Source organism: Pteropus medius, unplaced genomic scaffold, assembly GCF_902729225.1.
Source record: "Pteropus medius unplaced genomic scaffold, Ma_sr-lr_union100, whole genome shotgun sequence".
NCBI classification, from domain to species: Eukaryota; Metazoa; Chordata; class Mammalia; order Chiroptera; family Pteropodidae; genus Pteropus; species Pteropus medius.
Genome location: NW_024341894.1, coordinates 3,595,192 through 3,610,267, shown reverse-complemented (window position 1 = coordinate 3,610,267; position 15,076 = coordinate 3,595,192). Strand labels below are relative to the sequence as shown.

Sequence of the window (15,076 nt, the reverse complement as noted above, 5' to 3'; positions counted from 1 at the left end):
CTTTCAGACAGGCTGCATTTATGGTTGGACAAAGGAGACCTCCTCGGCCCCCAGGGAGCAGGCTCTACAGATGGGGTGCCTGTAGGCCCCGTGGATCCTGCGGTCACATCCAAATGGTGGTTCTTTGCCCCTCTTGATTCACCCTTCCCACTCCCAACAGAGCTCCCTTCAGCAGGCCCTTCCCAGGATGCTCATGGCACAGGGCACACTCCCTGTCCCTCGAAACAGACCAGGCCTGAAAACATGAGCTCCCCCTCCCCAAATAAAGAAACGTGCAATGTCTGGTGGTATTGGCTGATTCCAAATGTTTCGTTCCAATGTTTGACCATGAGGATGTGCTTAATATGTTAAAAAAGAAGCTAAAGGAAGTGGATTCTGTTCTCTTGTTTTTCCAGATTGGATTATTTTCCTAGTGGAATTAAGTTTAGAAAGAAAACAAAAATTGCACTGGAATAGGATCCTGAAGGTTTTCACACATGGCGACAATCCCCTTAATTTTAGATTATGCACTTATGGCAGCCAGCTAATGCTATTTTAAATGAGGCCGAATATACTTTTGGTTTTGTAAGAGGAAAGGAAAACACGCTTGAAAACCAAGACAGCAGTACTTTTGACCAGTCGTGTTCACTGTTTTATTCCTTATACATTTACATCCTAAGCAGCAGCTCGGTCTGCGCATCATTTTTGCATCTGTAGTCTCATTGCGTATTGAAGTAATTCAGACTGGAATTATTCAGCCTCCATGCGAAGATAGATATGTGTCACTCACTGTCCTTTCCTCTAAATGCTAATTATGTTCTTTTACTGATTTTACTTCTCAGGGAAAAATAACGTAAAGTCAGTAGAAATGAGAGAAAAAAATAAGATGTAGAGCAGGGTTCCTCAAGCCCTGGGCCACAGACTGGTACCGGTCCATGGCCTGTTAGGAACTGAGCCGCACAGCAGATGAGCGGGAGAAGCTCGAGCGAAGTTTCATCTGTATCCGTAGCCATTCCCCAGTGTTAGCATCACCACTTCAGCTCCACCTCAGATCATCACGCATTAGATTCTCATAGGCCAAAAAGGTTAGGGACTGCTGATGTAGAGAAAACCTTCTTCCTACACAGATCATGACAACAACTATCATGACCACAACTATCTCACACCATGTCAAGTTTCCATTGGAGGCTGCACTCTGTTCTAAAAAACCAGGAGCTTTCCAGACAGGAGGCAGACTGACTTGTATTCAAATCTCTGACACTCGAAGTCAAACAAGGGATCAAGACCCAGCTAAGCTCTGTCATGTTCTTGCTATGTAACTGGGAAAAATCACTTAATGTGTCCATACCTCAGTTTCCTCATCTATAAAATGGGAAAAATACTGATACTCAACCTGATAGGGTTGTTAGAAGATTTAATGTGTTGATCTCTTAATCAACATCTGGCATATAGTCTTCTCTCAATAAAAGAGAGGTGATATTTCTGTTGTTATTTATAGAACCAGTGGGTGGTAGACAGGTAGGGTGGGAAAGGTTGACCTCTGGGAGACAGATTCTGGCTCGCGGAAAGAACAACTTACTAACCTTTCTTTCCTTCTTTATTCCCTTCCTTCCTTTCCTACTTACGTTTACTTTTTTACTGAAGTGTTAACTTACATATAGTAAAGCAAAGATGTCTTAAGTGAGAGCTCAGTGGATTTACACATATATATATATACCTATGTAATTCCCACTGAGATCAAGATATAGAATGTTTCCAGCACCCAGAAGGTTGCCTTATGCCCCCTCCCATCGATGCCTCCAAATGCAATCATATCCTGCTTTCTGTCACCGTAGATGCGTTTTACCTGTTCTGAAACATCATACAAATGGAATCACATGCATGTGCTCTTTCGTGTCTAGTTTTTTGCTCAATATTATTTGTGAGTATATCAGTTATCTATAGCTGTGTAACAAATTATCCTCCCCCCACCTCCAATTTAGCAGCTTAAAATAGAAATCAACGTGTTTTAACTCACAGTTTCTAAGGGTCAGGAATCCAGGAGAAGTTTGGCTGGGTGGCTCTGGCAGTCAAGGTGAAGTCTGAAGGCCTGACCTGGGCTGGAGGACCTGCTTCCAAGATGGCTCCCTCCATGGCTGTTGGCAGGAGGCCTCAACTCCATACTTCTCCACAAGGCTGTTTGAGTGTCCTCACTGTATGGCAGCTAACTTCTCTCCCAGACTGAGTGACCCAAGGCAGAGAAAGAAGAAAGCTGGAGTTGCCTTTTATGAGCCCACCCAGGAAGCTACACAGTCACTTCTACCGCAGTCTGTCTTAGAAGGAAGTCACGTAGCACAACCACACTCAAGAGCAGAATTAGGTTGCATGTACTTTTGGATGGGAGACATATCAAAGAATTTGCAGACATATTTTAAAATCACCAGAGTGAGAATTACCTATATCATTTTCTGTTGCTATAGTTTCTCCAGAAAGACCTTTCTAACCAGCAGAGCTACCCAACAAAGATGGAGCAGGGTACCTCAGAGGGTGATGCACTCTCATCACTGGGACATGTAAGCAGAACAGAACAATTTGGCAGCTGGGGTTTGGAGGAAATTTTAATATTAGCCAGGATTTGGGCTCTGAAGTTGGACTAGAAAACTCCCAGAGCTCCATTCTGGGGCAGTATCAAGTATTCCCAGTTGTCCATGTCTTCCGGATCACCAGGGAAAGTCCATGGTTGGTCCCATCAGATGTACAAAGTGAGCTTCTGATGCCCATGGTGCCTTGGGTCAGAATGGGGGTCTCAGAGCCACCAGCTCTAGGTCACAGCTCAATTCCACCTGAGTCGTTGGTTGGTTGTTTTGTTAAATAGTAAATCTGATCATCTTCTCATCAGATTGATAAGAACTTGGCCATGGTAAAGGTGTGAAGAGCTGTCATACACCACTGGAAGGCTTATCAACATTTGTATCCTTTCGAAAGGACATTCACAATTTTAATTCAAAATATGCCCGTCTTTCAACTGAGCCATTGCATATCTCCATGTCCACCCTAAAGAATACGTCTTCCCTCCCCTGCAAAGCCCACTGCTGAATTGTTTGTAACAAGGAAAAATGAAAGCAAAGTAAATATTCATCTATACAAGGGCATTCCATAAAGCAGTTCAGAGGAAAGAGTTAGTTCCCTATGTACTGACTTGGAAAGATCTCCAGAAAATATTAAATGGAAAAGGCAAGTTGCAGAGGAATAAACATATTATCAATCCATTTAAAGAAAAAAATTTTAAAAATTTAGCATCTGTATACTTCTGTTATATACTTCACACATAGAAAAAAATTCATAGGAACATTCTCCATTGGCCATGGTGCTTACTTCTGTAGAAAGGGGTGGGATTGAGGATAAATGGTGTGAAGGGAGACTATCATTTTACTCAATCTGCTTAGTTTCATTTGAATTTTTCATCATGAGATTATATTTATTTACAAGTAATTTATTTAATTCTTAAGAAAATCTGAAGGGAGGCAGGAGTTCTTCTCTACCCCGCTTCCTGGTTCTGCTGCCAGAGATCGACGTTCCTGGCATGACTGGCCCCTTGTCCTCCCCAAGGGGCTTCTAATTGCCTTTCATCCACTGTCAAGGTCGCCTCCTGATTTTTTTTATGCCATCCAAACAAGCTATTTATAGACTCGCAGAATACAGGCCTCAGAGGCCTTAAAGGTCGTGGAGCCTAAGCTTTCCCCATTTGTGATGACATCTGGGACAGCCTTACAACACAAGGCCTGCCCTTTATTTGCACACCTCCAGGGATGGGACGTCTGCTACCTTACCAGGCAGTTCTTTTCGTGTGTAGGCACTGCTGATGGTAAGATCACAGTCTGACTGCCATGCTGAGCCAAACTCCATCTGCCTGTGGCTCCTCTCATCAGCCCTACTTCTGCCTTCTGAGCTCTCTCAGAGGTCCCCGAGTAAGGTGGGAACTAGCACAGACTCTAGAGCAAATAGCCTGTGTTCAAATCCTGGTTCTGCACCTGACAAGTTCTGTTATTTGGAGGAAATTTCTTAATACCTCTATTCTTCAAGTTCCTCGCCTGTAGGATGAAAAGTACGATAACAGTACATATTCCATAGGTTTGTAGTGAGGAGAAAGCGAGTTAGCGCAATTAAGGTGCTTATGACATTGCCTGGAACACGATCACTGAATAATAAATATTTGAAGAATAAGTAAGAGACCGGAGTATTAGTCCCAACCCTGTCCCCACAGCCTCTTTCCTCACCTGTGAGGTGATTGAGGCCTTCTAATCTCAGAGTCCCTAGAGAAAGGGAGGGCCCGAGAATGAAGCAAGTTAGAAGCTTCCTGAAATGTATGCATATTTTCTGTTTTACTCTTTAATGGAAAAATAATGGTTTTTGTCCAAGATTAACACTCTAGGAAGACTGGCCATGATTATCTAATAGAATCCTGTATCCTCTCACATACACTGACACATCAGCGTGTGTCTCAGGGGTTTGGATGCTAGTTTGAGAGTGTGGGCCTAGAGGATCCTCTGAAGTTCTTTCAGCCCCAGGTCAAGGTCAAGCCTTGGCTCTGTCATTAAGTGGAGGGAGCACAGTCCATTTATACATGGGCTCTGTTTACTCACCTCTGAGACGGAGGTGCCAGTTCCTGCCTGCCTTGCCTGGGATGTAGGGAGGTGGAGAGAGGCATTTTGCATCAGTGTGCTCTGTACTCTGGACTAAGCAACATAAAGTGTCAGCTTTGCAGAAACAGCCCTGGCAGCCCCTCCACTCAGGAGAGACCTGTGCTTTCTGAGAGTACCTCATCTTTAGTTCTAGAAGAGCTCTCCCAGCAAGTGACCTCAAGGAGAGGCCAGGCTTCCTGGTAATCAGGGTGGGTAGGGGACCTGCCAGTTCCTTCTTGGGGCCTCAGAAAGTCTCTACCATGTGCCAGGCCAAGTCGGCCAGAGTGCAGGGCCGTACTGAGTCCTCTGAGGACAGGCCTGAGCTCTTCCCAGCACTTTCAGGAGCCATGCCAGATGGGCTGGTGGAATTTCACCAATGTCCCTCTGTCTGCCCTAGTCAGCGTTCCCAGGCCCATCTGATCCCAGACAAGCTCTGAAGTCAGAATAATGTGGGAGAAGTCCTCCATCGAGGTCTCAACTGTGGTTCCATGCTTGTCCCTTTGGATGTAGGCTGATGTATCTTCTCAACCCTCCTGTGCACTGAACCTATTCCTGTTTCCTTCATTCAATTCAGTTCCTTGACCTTGGGTACTATGTGCTATCCAAGCGTTCACAGTCTGGGGTAGCACCATCCAAAAGAACATTTGTGATGATGGAAATGTTCTGTATCTGCACTGTCTGACGTGGGAGCCAGGAGACACTGAGCACTTGAGATGTGGCGAGTATGACTGAGGAACTGAATTTTAAACTTTATTTAACTTTAATTATTTAAAGTTAAAACAGTCCAATTTTGAAAAATGGCCAGAAGATCTGAATAAACATTTTTCTAAAGAAGACATACAGATGGCCAACAGGTACATGAAAAGATGCTCAACATCACTGATCATCAGGGAGATGCACATCAAAACCACAGTGAGATATCACCTTATACTGTCATCAAAAAGACAGGAAATAACAAGTGTTGGCAAAGATGTGAAGAAAAGGGAGCACTTGTGCACCGTTGGTGGAACTGTAAATTGGTGCAGCCACTATGGGAAACAGTATGGAGGTACCTCAGAAAGTTAAATATAAAACTACCATATGACCCAGCAATCTCACTTCTAGGTATCTATCTGAAGAAAATGAAAACATTAATTTGAAAAGATATGTGCACCCCCATGTTCATTGCAGCATTATTTACAATAGCCAAGGCATGAAAGTGACCTAAGTATCCACTGATGGATGAATGGATAAAAAAGATGTGATATATACAATGGAATATTATTCAGCTATAAAAACGAATGAAATCTTACCATTTGCAACAACATAGATTGCCCTCAAGGGCATTATGCTAAGCAAAATAAGTCAGACAGAGACAAATACCATGTGATCTCATTTGTATGTGGAATCTGAAAACGAATCAATAACAACAACAACAAAAAAACCAAGCTCATAGATAACAGAACAGATTGGTAGTTGCCAGAGGTGGCAGGGGGCGGGGGTGGGGGTAGTGGAAGAAATGGATGAAGAAAATCAAAAAGTATATACTTCTGGTTATAAAATAAGTGTCATGGAGATAGAATGTACAGCATGGCAACTATAGTTAATAATACTATATAGCATATTTGAAAGCTGCTGAGTAAATCTTAAAAGTCCTAATCACAAGAAAAAAAAATTTGCAATTAAGTATGGTGATGGATGTTAACTAGATTTATTGTGATCATTTTACGATGTATACAAATATTAAATCATTGTGTGGTACACTTGAAACTATGTCATGTTATGTCAATTATATCTCAATTAAAAAAATTGTAAAGGCCACATGTGGCTAGTGGCCACTGTACTGAACAACACAGGTCTAGTTGGAGAGACAGATATAGAGGCAGGTGACTCAAATAAGGCAGATGGACCGGGCTGGGGAGAGAGGGTCATACAATGTGCCATTTGAGTGTGGAGTGGGGAAAGAATGTTTCCAGGGATAAGGATCAGGAAAGGCCTTATTGGGAAAGGGGCATTTGTGATGGGTATTTAAGCACTAGAGAGACATCAGCCGGTGGGTATAGGAGGGTAAGGGCATTCCATTGCAGAGGCAGCGGGGCACCTGAGCTTTCAGAAGTAGACCTCTGCAGGCACCAGGTACCATGTACCTGATCTCCTGGGGTAAACAAGCTGGGTAAGGACTGGGAGGAAGGAAGGCAAGGACTAAACTGTGTGGGGCTTCGTGTGCCAGGCTGAGGAGGAGATGGGGCTTATCCTGTTGCGCTGTTGAGGGAGTGAACTGAGATGCTACGAGTTGGGTACAAGGCATTGGGAACATAGTACGTTTTCAATAAATGGCAGCAGCTATTGAAAACAGTGGGGAGCCACTGGAGGGAGTCGTGTGTTTCTGTTTGCTGCTGCTTTAGATCAATTTGGGAATATTGACATCTTAGCAATATTAAGACTTCTGATCCATGAGTATGGAATTTTTACATTTAAGTCTTCTTTAATGTATTATGCTGTTTGTAGTTTTCAGTGTGCTAGCCTTTACTTCTTTTATTAAATTTATTCCTAATTATTTTTAGGTTATTGCAAATAGGATTGTTTTCTTAATTTTTGAATTATTTACCAGTGTACAGAAATACTTCAACTTTTATATATTGATCTTATATCCTGCAATCTTACTGAACTTGTTTATTAGCTTTAATAGTTTTGTATGAATTCCTTAGGATTTTCTATTTACAATATCGTGTCACCTGCAAATACAAATAGTTTTGCTTCTGCCTTTCCAATATGAATGCCTTTTACTTCTTTTTTTTGCTTAATTGTCCTGGCTAGGACAATGTTGGTGAGAGTGGACATCCTTGTCTTGTTCCTACTCTGAGGGGGGAAGTCTTAAACCATCAAGTAAAATGTTACTTTCTATGTTTTTTCAAACCTCTTTAAGATTATGTTTATTCTTTATTATCTTATTATACATGGTAACAGAAACTCTAACAATACGGTAAGATAGGAAGAAGAAAACAAAACTCCCTAAATCCCACCACCACCAATAAACTTCCAGGCCTATCAGTGCACATTTATGTGTATGAAAAATATCGGGAACTTTACATACATATGACCTGTTCTGTAACTCAGCTTTTTTTCTCTACTCAGTAGTGTTTCGCGGCCATCTTTCCAGGCCTATGACCAAAGATTTGTGTCATCATTTTACAGCTGCCCATGTTGTTATCAAGCCCAACTGCCGTTTATTTGAGCAGCTCCCTATTGATGAATGTTTAAGTCGATTCCCGTTTCTCCCCACTGTTAGAAAAAAGACTGGTAAACATCCTCATCACATCCTTCCCCACACTGTGCATTGCCAGGTTTTCCTTTTTTCTTTAATCTGTCAGATGACCGCTGTGGATTTGGGGGTAGGGAAATAACAGGCTTTAGGAAGCTATCGCTGACATTCCCAACTTCCTCTGTGACCATGGACAAATCCTTTTCCCTCTCTAGGCCTCCGTTTCTTCATTTGCAAATTGAAGATTAGTCTGAATGACTGATTAGCAAACCTGGCTGCATATTGGAATCACCTGGGAAGTTTTAGAAACCACAGACACCTGAGCCTCACTCCGAGAGATTCTGATTTAATTAGCGTGGGGAATAGCCTGGGCAGCGGGATTTTTAAATCTCCTTGGGAATAGATGATTCGAAGATTCTCCCTGCTCAAATATTCTAGGAAGGCTTCTGTGGGCCAGTGGACAGATCTGTTCTTGCTGTCCAGTGGCCTGGGGTTTGAATCCTAGCTCATTACCTCCTGGCTGCATAACCTTTCACTTTCTCTAAACTTCCATTTCCAGATCTTAGAGGCAGGGTTAAAATCCCCACCCACCACTCAGGGTTTCTTCCAGGTAGAAAAGGTTTAGATTCTATGGAAATAGGATGAGTGGTGACAGGTTTTTTTTTTTCTTGACCAAAGAGCCAGCCCCTGGGCAACAAAGTGGAAATGGAGATCGTGAGCATGTTGGAAAAAAACACAACGCTTCTGAAGTTCGGCTACCACTTTACCCAGCAGGGGCCTCGGCTACGGGCGTCCAATGCCATGATGAGTAACAACGACCTTGGTGAGTGAAAATATGCTCCCTACCCACTTGCTTGTCATCTTTCCACCTATCCTGGGGGATATGGCAGGGAATTCCACTGATACCTTCTCCAGGGAGTCCTCTTGGCAAGTGTGACTCCCGACTTTCATATTGGTCACATTTGTTTGCTGTTGGTGCCTTGGCTCCCCGCTAAGCTGTTAGCACCCTGTCTTTGGGCGCCAAGGCTGGGCCCTCTCCTCTCCCCTCCCCATAGCAAACCTCAGCTCAGCTCAGCGCTAGGCTCAGAAGGCACCCTCTGTGCGTTAGCTGAGTGAAACGAGGGAGGGCACAAGGCTCACCATTAGTCTCTTTTGAACGCCCTTCTCTGAACTCAGAGTCCTGTCCTGGTCACAGTCTGGCTCTGGCCCCAGATCCCAAAGGCCCCAACCAGCACTACCACCCAAAACCCAAGCCTAGGAGACTTCTCACTGTTTTTAAGGTAAAAGTTGAAAATGTCGACTTCATAGTAAATATTAATTTAATCTCAGTTAAAGACAGTTTGTGACATTTTCTTTCACTTTCTTTTTAGAAAAAACAATCTTATGTGCATACGCCAAATACATATCTAAGTCAGTTGAATGAAAAGTGAGATCAATCATCAACTTTCTTCCAGATGCCAATTGTCCTCAAGCTCTAGGGGTAGTTATTTATTATGTTTGTTCCTGGCTGCTAAAATAACTTGATATAAAGTCCAAAAAGGAGTGTGTCTGATAAGGTTACAGGAAAATAAGAAAAAAAAAAATACAAAACAAGAAAAGGATTGTAGGTCTAATATGTTAACATAATCGATAATTATATTTAGCCATGAGTTTCCCAGGGTAAGGCAGGAGAAAGACAAACCAAGTTAGATTGTTCTTATTACAGAAGAGGAGGAGGCATAATGAGTTTAGAAAGAAAAGAAAGCAAGCTAGCTACTTTCTGGGACTGAATTATGAAATAACTGTGTTTCAAAAGGACAATGTCTTCAGTGAGTTTTTCATCAAATTCAAACCTGCTCTACACGTGGCTTTTTGTTGTTGTTTGTTTGTTTCTAACACTCAGTAAAATACAAAGAGCCTAATACTAAAGCACATCTCAAACTTAAGTCACTTCCCAATGATGAATCTGAAGCTGGGCTGATGCATGGAAGGCCTGGAAGAATGGAGATGAGTGTGTAGATGTGTATGCACAAAGCAGCTACTCATGGAACCTCTGCGTAGGTAACCACAGAGCCACACACACACACTTTAGATTGGTTAGTCAATTCAAACATAAGTCACAGTCCTATAGGGCACAGCTTCCTGCTCTTCAGGATATCACAGCCCAAAAGCTATTCATTCATTACCCACTCCAGATGTCATTTTTTTCTAGAGCTGTAGGTCTAGAAAAGTTCATAAAACAAACAAATGCACCCCGTGTCTTGGTTTATCTGAAGTGCCTTTATTTGAAATAAAATAAGGACAAACACAAATAGCTAAGAATCATAATTATTATGTAACAGAAATGACAGCTACCCTGAATTGCTAAGGCCATCAATCTAAACTCTGTCAGCCCAGCTATGGTCTGGCTTCAGAACAAGCATGTAAAAGCCTTGAGTTCTATTCTGATATGCAATTGACTCACTTTTTTTTTTTTCTCTCCCAGCTTAAATTAAGCTTCCTATGTGCCCCTCGATGCCTATCTTGGGGCTAATCCAGCTTTGGTCTTCCAGTGGCAAAATGGTCTGGGGGTCTTTTTTCTGAGGACAAAAGATTCCAGATGACCAACGATCAGGGCTGCTGTAGGGGAGTCACCAAAATCAGCTGGGGGTTGAATGAAATGGCCCTCGAGGACTCCCCGTCCTGACAGTCTGTGATTCCAAAATCCAGGCCCAACTTCAATGACCAGGGACTTCCTGAGGTTATGGCAGGACCGGGACCCGAGAGTGCCAGAGCTGGAAGTGACTCAGGCCTGTCCTTCCAGCTCCCCTATAGAGAAAGTGAAGCCTGGGAGAGACCGCCCTTCCAGGCAGCGACTCACTCAAGTCACTCCAGTTGTTGGTTACAGCAAGCCCTTTCGGGGCACCTTGTGTGTTCCCAGGATTGTGATTGTGACACAAAGGGTAGCAGAAAGGCTAGTTCCCTGAAACAAGAAACTTTACACCTTTTAGAGGAGAAAAGACTCAAAGATGTGCCTAAAAATTCAAGAATGCCTAAAAGCTATATCCAAACAAAATGGGGACAGGATTTGTGAGGACAGAGGCTGGTTAGGCAAAGCATCCTGGTTGGGGTGGGCCTTTAGCCAGCCTCGAAAGGAAGAGACAGGCTGTGGAGAGGGTCAGGAGGCATTCTCGGTGGGAGTATAAGCACAGGCAAAGGCAAGGCAATAAGACCCTGTATGCAGGACAGGAGAGATAGAAAGATCTAGAAGGACTGAGGAGCTATTATGGGGAGTTAGACCCAGAACGAAGGCCTATAATGCCAAGCTGAAAAGTCTGGTGATGAAAGCAGGTGAGAAGTGGGACCATCACAGTTTCCTGGACAGGCGTGACAGGTGATAAAAGTGCGCCTCTGGGTTACCCCAGGAAACTGTGCAGCTGTTCCCTTGGGGTTTCGCCCATAAGGAATTATGGGAGAATCATTTCAGTGATTACACGTAACATTCAGAGTGCTCGTTGATGATGTAGGATTTCTAGCTTTAAAAGCAAATTCTTACCCATCTGCTAATTTTTGTAAAAGACACGCTTCTGATTCTGGTAGTGCATCACCTTCCTCCTGCAAAAGAGAAATCTTTTCTTTCCAACACAGTATATTCATCCCACTCTTGCTGCTCCGAAGAAACGGACAGGCTGAATGTTTTGTTTTGTTTTGTTTTGGTCATAAAAGCCTCCTGCAGGCCCTGTCCAACCACCGTGGTTGTTAGCAGTGTCTGAGCACAAAGGGGAAGGGAACTGGCCTCTCAGTTTTCCTTCTCACTCCTACCTGCCTCTGTGCTGGCTTCTGGCCCATGGCGGGGTCTCTGTGGTGCTTGGGTTTTGTCAGCCTGTGAGCAGGTGGGCTCCTCCTTGGTGGATATTCAGTCCCCATGCCATGGATCCGCCAGTGCTTCTGCAGACAGGCAGCCTGCCTGGGACCTATCCTGACTGGGGAACCTTTGATCCTTCCCAAACTGTGCACTGAGCTCTTACTAGAGTGTTTTGGGGGAGAAAGCAGGGCGCCTGGGCGTGGTGGGATCTGGGAGGGGCCGTGGAGCCCCATCTACGTTTTTCCGTGGTGATCTCAGATGACTCCTATCTCCACACTATTTATAGCTGAGCCTGGCTCTCAGGTCCTGTAAATCTGCCACTGAAGTTCTCTCCACTTAATGAAATCTGAATTGCAGACTCCAAGTTAAGACAGTTGTGTGTGTGTGTGGTGGGAAGGGGGAAGGTGGAGTGGAAAAAAGAGTAACATGTTTAAAAGCAGAAAAGATCTCTTCCTGGGAAAGTCACTCTCTTACTACAGTCTCAAGGAAGCCTTTCTAACAAGCACCCCATGCATGGCGCACTCCAAATGGATTTCATCATCTTCCCCAAAACCATCTCGGGAAAGAGCTCTACTCTCCTCACAGCCATTTGAGCCAGACATTTGGCCCTCTCTCTATACCCTACCCCCACCACAGCCAGTCGGTCACCTCCTCGCCATTCCCGTTGCTCTGCCTCATGCCAAGCTCTCATCACATTCTCCTGCCGTCCTGCAACTTCCTCGGGTCCTCCGGCTCCTCCAGGGCTGGCATCCCGCACAGTGCTCATCCCAAAGCTTGTCCTATCACTCTGCTTAGAACCCTTTATGGGCTCCCACATCTCCTTAGGCTAAACTCGCTGACATGGCTCACAAGTCCCTTAACAACTGTGGCTGACACGTGGTGCTCCCTGTGTGCCAGGCACTGCTCAGTCTTACTAACTCCTGTAGTGCTGCCAATAGTCGGCTGAGGTAGGTGCTATTATCATCCCCATTCTGCATTAAGGAAATAGGCCTAGAGAAGTAGGTAGTTACCCACAGGCAGAAGTGGGGTGCACTGGCAGTCCAGCCCCAGCGCCTGCACTCTCCACCTCCTCTCTGGGTGAGGACCTGCTAGACTCATCTCTTGACACCCCTGGCGAGCCATCCTCTTGCCATATTACTATCAATCAGTCCGAGTAGCATGAGTGGCTCAGGCAAAAGCACCCCTCTAGAGGGCCGATTACTCCTCTTGCTCCTGCTCCCTCCTTTATCATTTAAGATTCAACAGACATGTTACCTGCCCATCCTCGGAAGATCTGACCCCTTCATTATGCCTCATACTTGATAGAGACCTGCCAAGGTACCTGTAATATTTTATCAAACTTGTTGGTACATCTTGTTCCTCTGTTAGGCATTATCCTTATTTCTGATTCTTGTGCTTGGCACATATAGCACTCAGTAAATGCTGTTGAATATATAAACGGATGTAAAATGCTTCCCGGAGACATGATGGAGGTGTTCAAGCTTGGCAGGAAGCAGTGGAGGGAGTGCAAACTACCGGTGGAGGTTGGTCCAGGTGACTCAAGGTTCCTTCCAGCTCTGGCAGTAAGCAAGTCTGGCTCTTGCGATGATAAGCAGTGTGGAGGGGTTTGCCAGGTTTGTACTCCCAGTTATGTCACTTATTCATCGTGACCTGGGGCAAGTTACTTCCTTCTCAGCCTCAATTTCTTTCATTAAAATGGGGGAAAATACTAGAGTAAGTAGGTGCCTTTTCTCTTTCATCCACTCCCGGTAAGGTCAATGCCAGGGGAACTTGGCACAGATCTAGCCCAGTGTACACAGTGAGGATGTGTAAGGGGAACAGAAATATGGAATCCCCTTTCTGTGCCCTGAGCCTTGGGCTGGGGACCCAGATTCCAAGTCCTGACTCTGTCGCCAGGTCTCAGGGCCCTGGCCCTTTTCTTCTCCAGGGGAAAGTTGCTAATCCTCCTTGCAGAACCAGATGAGATGTGGATATGGGAGCCCTACCTAGACTGGCCTGGATTGTACTGAGGGAGGCGCTGGACTGGGGCACAAGCCTTGGTCCTCGCTGGTGCCAGCTTTATTGCCTTGAGCAAGAAACGTACCCTCTCTGCTCTTCTTTCCTCATCCATGACATGGTGACAACACTGACGTTCCAGACTTGCTGGAGGGGCTGTAATGAGGTGTTGAGTGTGCAAGAGGTGTCATGAGGACTGCCCTCCTGGCATGCTTGCACAGCTAACGTGAAGATGCTTGTTTGGTTCATGTAAACCCTCTGGTCACCTCAGGCAAACCTCCTCCACTCTTTGGGCTTCGGTTTTGGTTTCTCCACATCTATTCCAGGAACCTGGCTAGACACAGTTTTGTCTTACCAGACTGCCCACCGATTTCTTATTCTTTTGACACTGTGTAGGAGCTCAGGCACCAGCTGAACTCTAGGCCCCAGACTAGGCGACCTGCGTACCGCCACGCCCCTCCCTGCAGCTCCCTGCCACAACTCCAATACTACACCTTTTTGGGTGGTTCTGCTTTATGTGCTCAGTGTGAAGCGCAAGCTGATTTGGTTCTTGTTGCAGCTCGTACGCATCCATCTGGTGGCCGCAGGTCTACCGGCTCAGCTCGGGAACTGGAAGACATCTAAGTATAGACAGACTTTTTTCCTCTGGGCAATAGCTTCTTGTCTCTGCCACACCAGCAGCCCCCCAACTGCCACCTACCGGTTCTACAGACTTCTTTGGTCCCCCCGCCTCCCTCTCTCGTGGCTGATATAGCTTGCTGCTTGGTCTTCATCTGCAGACACGTAATTCATTTCAAAACACTCTCCCTTGTCACAACAAAGGGAACCCCCTACCCCCATCCCCACTCATTCTATAAGCTAATGCCTTCAGCCTGCAAGATCCTGGCTATTGCTTTCTTCTTTATGGCACTTAACTACTTTGTTATGTGATCAGTGTTTGAGTTTATATTGTCCCTGGGAAAATGTCCGGGTTAACCATAAGGGGACACAGATAATCAAGAGGCATCTTAGGGTGGAAACTGTTGTTTACATAGGCAGGAGGTCGGCCAGCTCCGAGGAAGAGCTGAGGGAAAATTTCCAGCAGGTTACGACCCTTAGTTTCATTAAGGTCAACTGAACTCCTTATCTGAAATGGATTAAGAATTGTCCACTGCAGGGCCTCTGTACACAAAGCTAAAACAGTGAAGCTGGATAGGGCGGTTTTATGCCTGTGTGGTCAACAACTTAGAAGTAATTTATGAATGAATCTACACTACCGCAGACCCTCATCAGTGAACGCTGACAAACTGCAGGGCTATTACACAACCCACGCGTAACTGTCCTTTAAAAACAACCGACTTCAGACTCCGTCAAAGTTAATAAGAAGCTTCACAGTGC

General features: G+C 44.9%; 1 protein-coding gene across 3 annotated transcripts in view; it reads left to right on the top strand.

The window, feature by feature from the left end:
* Positions 1–15,076, top strand: part of TMOD1 (tropomodulin 1) — a 78,267-nt gene that overhangs the window by 61,063 nt on the left and 2,128 nt on the right. For all 3 annotated transcript variants that reach the window (XM_039856265.1, XM_039856247.1, XM_039856257.1), the window contains one exon: positions 8,560–8,704. In XM_039856265.1, the coding sequence (XP_039712199.1) occupies positions 8,560–8,704 (145 nt within the window). The remainder of the gene's footprint in view (positions 1–8,559; positions 8,705–15,076) is intronic.